At 45.5% G+C, this 6064-nt stretch overlaps 1 protein-coding gene across 3 annotated transcripts in view; it reads right to left on the bottom strand.

The window, feature by feature from the left end:
* The window catches only part of agpat9l (1-acylglycerol-3-phosphate O-acyltransferase 9, like), a 16069-nt gene extending 10267 nt beyond the window's left edge, over positions 1-5802 (bottom strand). Inside the window, exons 1-3 of one of the 3 annotated variants that reach the window (XM_035526217.1) lie at positions 5650-5802; positions 5043-5190; positions 4626-4692 (exon numbers count right to left, since the gene is read on the bottom strand). In XM_035526217.1, coding sequence (XP_035382110.1) covers positions 4626-4692; positions 5043-5174 — 199 coding nt within the window. In that variant the 5' untranslated portion in view covers positions 5175-5190; positions 5650-5802. The remainder of the gene's footprint in view (positions 1-4625; positions 4693-5042; positions 5191-5649) is intronic. The other 2 variants (XM_035526218.1, XM_035526219.1) reach the window with 2 other exon arrangements.
* Positions 5803-6064: the final 262 nt, after the last annotated feature.

The following is a 6064-nucleotide window of genomic DNA, read 5'->3' as shown; positions in this document are numbered from 1 at the left end:
GTGGTCTTTGAGTGTAATGTGAGTTAGAGTCTGTGGTCTTTGAGTGTGTAATGTGAGTTAGAGTCTGTGGTCTTTGAGTGTGTAATGTGAGTTAGAGTTTGTGGTCTTTGAATGTGTAATGTGAGTTAGAGTCTGTGGTCTTTGAGTGTGTAATGTGAGTTAGAGTCTGTGGTCTTTGAGTGTGTAATGTGAGTTAGAGTCTGTGGTCTTTGAGTGTGTAATGTGAGTTAGAGTCTGTGGTCTTTGAGTGCGTAATGTGAGTTAGAGTCTGTGGTCTTTGAGTGTGTAATGTGAGTTAGAGTCTGTGGTCTTTGAGTGTGTAATGTGAGTTAGAGTCTGTGGTCTTTGAGTGTGTAATGTGAGTTAGAGTCTGTGGTCTTTGAGTGTGTAATGTGAGTTAGAGTCTGTGGTCTTTGAGTATAATGTGAGTTAGAGTCTGTGGTCTTTGAGTGTGTAATGTGAGTTAGAGTCTGTGGTCTTTGAGTGCGTAATGTGAGTTAGAGTCTGTGGTCTTTGAGTGTGTAATGTAAGTTAGAGTCTGTGGTCTTTGAGTGTAATGTGAGTTAGAGTCTGTGGTCTTTGAGTGTGTAATGTGAGTTAGAGTCTGTGGTCTTTGAGTGTAATGTGAGTTAGAGTCTGTGGTCTTTGAGTGCGTAATGTGAGTTAGAGTCTGTGGTCTTTGAGTGCGTAATGTGAGTTAGAGTCTGTGGTCTTTGAGTGTGTAATGTGAGTTAGAGTCTGTGGTCTTTGAGTGTGTAATGTGAGTTAGAGTCTGTGGTCTTTGAGTATAATGTGAGTTAGAGTCTGTGGTCTTTGAGTGTGTAATGTGAGTTAGAGTCTGTGGTCTTTGAGTGTGTAATGTGAGTTAGAGTCTGTGGTCTTTGAGTGCGTAATGTGAGTTAGAGTCTGTGGTCTTTGAGTGTGTAATGTGAGTTAGAGTCTGTGGTCTTTGAGTGCGTAATGTGAGTTAGAGTCTGTGGTCTTTGAGTATAATGTGAGTTAGAGTCTGTGGTCTTTGAGTGTGTAATGTGAGTTAGAGTCTGTGGTCTTTGAGTGTGTAATGTGAGTTAGAGTCTGTGGTCTTTGAGTGTGTAATGTGAGTTAGAGTCTGTGGCCTCTGAGTGTGTAATGTGTCATGATACACAAACACTACCACCAAACCGCGATCATCTTCTGGTGTCAGACATTTTGGTCCTAAACCTTACAGTGAGACTGCTGCTATGATGTATTTATAAAAACAACCAACAGGAATAAACCAGAACCCATGTGCTAACTATAAATAAACAGCAGCATGTCAACTCAATGCAGGACTCGAAAGAGACATGTTATGTGGAATTGTGCAGAAATGCCTGTTTGATTTTTCCTTTTGGCAAAAATAAGTTGCATATAGATGACAAAAACAAAATATTGTAATTTTTAGCATCGTGGGTTTGTCACCAAAAAACATGTCATGGAATGTGGTCAAGATTTCAGCTGCAGCATAGCAGTTCCTCAGGAAGGGTCTGAGTGTGGTTTTTGAATGTGTGACTGCATGCAATGTGGCATATTATTATACTGCAATGCACATACTACACTAGTATATACTGTATACTACATACTACTTGCCAAAGTAGCATAATCCATTATGGCATTTAGCAGTACTGTATTACAGAGTCACATGACCAAGTACTTTTCAGAGAAGTTGCCAGAGAGACACTGCTATAATAGTAACCAGATAAAATTGAAATATCGTTCTGTATAGTTTACAGACTTGACCTGCTGTTTAAATTTAACACTTCCTAACCTGAGTTAATTTACCAGATTATTATCTGCCAATTAGCTGGTTTAAAACTGTGACGATCTTACCAATAATTATACCAATAAAAGATTACTTTTTACCAAGATTGCACTTTTAACCTGTGCAAGTTAAGAATTTTACCTGCTAGCACTAGAAAAAAACCTTGGTTTTTAACGCAAATAAAGATAACTTAGTTCAGTGGAACTTCCACTTAAAAATTACCACAAGGATAAAAAACTAACTGGCTAGCTAGCAAGCTACTGAATGATTTAGCTATGCTACATACTTAATGGCGGCCATGTCACCGTTGTAAAGCAATTACATTACTGCTGTAGGTGAGGCGGGTCTCAGGGGGAAAGTGGAGTGAGGAATCAGCTGAACACACAGACGCTGTTGAGTTCCTCTGGCCTTTAGTCTCAGTAGCACGGGCTTCTCTGATCTATACCGGTCCAGTTGTGTCACATATTACTGTTCATGTGGAAATGGCAGAACAAGAAAAGACACGCAGGTGAGATTCTACGGAAATAAAGGCAAATTAGCGTCGTCGGTCTCTTACAGAGCGTCCAAACACAGGCACTGCGAGAACAAGTCTAAACTGCACCAACATGCCCTACGGCAGGTATGCAAACCCAGCAACATGATAGTAGCAATGCAACCTACAGCAAGGAGGGAGACAGAGAAAGAGAGATGGAGAGAGAGAGAGACCACCACCCTCCTCTCATACCCCACCTACTACACCACCCTCCTCTCATACCCCACCTACCACACCACCCTCCGCTCTCATACCCCACCACCCTCCTCTGATACCCCACCTACCACATCACCCTCCTCCCCTCTCATACCCCACCTACCACACCACCCTCCTCTCATACCCCACCTACCACACCACTCTCCTCTCATACCCCACCTACCATACCACCCTCCTCTCATACCCCACCTACCACACCACCCTCCTCTCTCATACCCCACCTACCACACCACCCTCCTCTCTCATACCCCACCTACCACACCACCCTCCTCTCTCATACCCCACCTACCACACCACCCTCTGCTCTCATACCCCACCTACCACACCACTCTCCTCTCATACAGCACCTACCACACCACCCTCCTCCACCTCATACCCCACCTACCACACCACCACCACTCTCCTCTCATACCCCACCTACCACACTGCCCTCCTCTCATACCCCACCTACTACACCACCCTCCTCTCATACCCCACCTACCACACCACCCTCCTCTCATACCCCACCTACCACACCACCCTCCTCTCCTCTCATACCTCACATGCCACTCCACCCTCCTCTCCTCTCATACCCCACCTACACCACCCTCCTCTCATACCCCACCTACCACACCACCACCCCCTCCTCTCATACCCCACCTACCACACCACCCTCCTCTCCTCATACCCCACCTACCACACCACCCTCCTCTCCTCATACCCCACCTACCATACCAACCTCCTCTCATACCCCACCTACCACATCACCCTCCTCTCATACCCCACCTACCACACCACCACCCCCTCCTCTCATACCCCACCTACCACACCACCCTCCTCTCCTCATACCCCACCTACCACACCACCCTCCTCTCCTCATACCCCACCTACCATACCAACCTCCTCTCATACCCCACCTACCACATCACCCTCCTCTCATACCCCACCTACCACACCACCCTCCCCTCTCACACCCCACCTACCACACCACCCTCCCCTCATACCCCACCTACCACACCACACCCTCTTCTCATACCCAACCTACCACACCACACTCTCCTACAATACCCCACCTACCACACCACCCTCCTCTCATACCCCACCTACCACACCACCCTCCTCTCATACCCCACCTACCACACCACCCTCCTCGCATACCCCACCTACCACACCACTGCCCTCTCATACCCCACCTACCACACCACCACCCTCCCCTCTCATACCCCACCTACCACATTACTGCCCTCAGCTCTCAGAAACTGACGTACACCAGAACAGATGAAGTTACACCACTGCATAACCACATTTCAGGACAATAAGGCTGTAAGGTGAACCTTCTGATAACCCTGAATACTATTCAGCTCTCTGTTCATGTCATATAAGCACAGTATTGATCATTGATTTATAAAGCTTGAGAAAGGCAAGCTAAAGGAGAGTGCTGCTGATAACAAAAAGAGCAAAGTTTACTGTGTGTGTGGGTGTGTGTGTGAGTGTGTAATTGCTTTGGCCAACATTACAGAGCAACCTCAGAAAGTCTCATTTAATCAAACAGACTCAGACATTAATCTTTCTGTCTGCCTCTCTCTACAGCTGGTCCTAGGTGATCTGGTAAATCCCATTAACTGTCTGCTCCTCAGAGTGAAGTCTGCTGGTGACAGCAGATCAGTGTTTAGTGTAGGTCAGTGTGTAGTGTAGGTCAGGGTGTAGTGTAGGTCAGAATGTAGGTCAGAGTGTACTGGAGATCAGTGTTTAGTGTAGGTCAGTGTGAGATGCAGAAACAAGCAACAATATATTCTTCCTACTACCTAGAGCATACCTCACAGTGCCAATAAACTCAGTCTGCTATTAACTCAGCCATAGGAATGTGTTGCAATTGTGTGAGCGTGTGTGTGTCTGTGTGTGTGTATATTATATATGTGTGTGTGTGTGTGTGTGTGTGTGTATATTATATGTGTGTGTGTGTGTGTGTGTGTGAGTGTGTGTGTATATACTATATATATGTGTGTGCGTGCGTGTGTGTGTGTGTGTGTGTGTGTGTGTGTGTGTGTGTGTGTATACTATATATGTGTGTGCGTGTGTGTGCGTGTGTGTGTGTGTGTGTGTGAAACTACATGTACTTACCATTAGAAGAGGAGGGCTTTAATGTTTTCTTCTCCTCACTGTTTTTCTGAATCTTCAGTGTTGCCCACTGTAGCATACACACACACACACACACACACACACACACACACACACACACACACACACACACACACACACACACACATACACACACAAACAAAAACGGCAACTTGTGCATGACAGTCATGAACTCTTGGTATATTATGTCACACATACAGACCATGCACATACATATACATACACACACAGAGACACACACACAAGCACAAACACCTCACACACACTATCCTGCCCTCTGTGCTTGTGTGTGTGTGCGTATTAGTGTGTGTTTGTATTAGTGTGTGTGTGTGTGTGTGTGTGTGTGTGTGTGTGTGTGTGTGTGTGTGTGTGTGTGTGTGTGTGTGTGTGCGCGGGTACCTCCAGTGTTTTTATGAGGATCTTCATGTATGCCTCTGTGATGCCCAGTGACAGACCGAACATGGCTGGTAGCATGATGAGCAAAACCAGAACCACAAAGGCCATTCGCAGCATGGGCCACACATCCTCCATACTGCACACGCCTGAACTACACACAAACACACACACACACACACACACACACACACACACACACACACACACACACACACACACACACACACACGCCAATGACGAGCAGAACCACAAAAGCCATTCACAGCATGGGCCAAACAGCTGCCCACAGAGCCTGAGAGACAAGATACTCTTGTCCATCCACAGGTTCAACAATCGTTACTAAACTTTTAATCTCATAAATGGCTATGCCTGCTTTGAGAGAGAGAGAGAGAGAGAGAGAGAGAGAGAGAGAGAGAGAGAGAGAGAGAGAGAGAGAGAGGAGTTCTCCTTTTAATCATTAAAATAATTTGACACTAATTCTGATGACTCGGACAGTGCTGTCCCCGATACTACGGTACAACCATACCGACGTGTCAGTGTTTAGCTGTCATTTACTGCCTTTAAGCTGCGAAGTTGAAGATATTTCTTATTAAAAAGCCCGAAAACTCACCGGTTCCGTTGAACAGAAGGAGCCGAGACTTCTCAGATCAGCCCTGTTACATTATGCGTGTCTGTAATTGCGAAACAAGGCTTGCAGAGTTTCCTTGTGCTACGGAGATATTCAATGTAGTTGAATGTAGTTCAAAGTTCACAGGCAAACAATAAAGAACAGCGCCATCGTGCGGCCAAGACGTGCAAGTGCGCAGTGAATCTGCGCTTGCGGCTTATTCTCAGCTATAACGATGAATGGATTAACCGTCGAATGAATATCTTAAAGAACCACGAAATGAAGTAGTGACGAATGAATGGATGAATTCATCAATAATTTCAGGTGCCCAGCGATGTGTTGCCTATCAGGATTAAACTTTAATTATACGCTTTTCATGGAGTTATTAAATGATACAAGGCTATAACATTTTTGAGCA

Source organism: Electrophorus electricus, chromosome 5, assembly GCF_013358815.1.
Source record: "Electrophorus electricus isolate fEleEle1 chromosome 5, fEleEle1.pri, whole genome shotgun sequence".
Taxonomy (NCBI): domain Eukaryota; kingdom Metazoa; phylum Chordata; class Actinopteri; order Gymnotiformes; family Gymnotidae; genus Electrophorus; species Electrophorus electricus.
The sequence above is the reverse complement of the archived record's forward strand: the minus strand, read 5'-3'. Positions and strand labels throughout refer to the sequence as shown.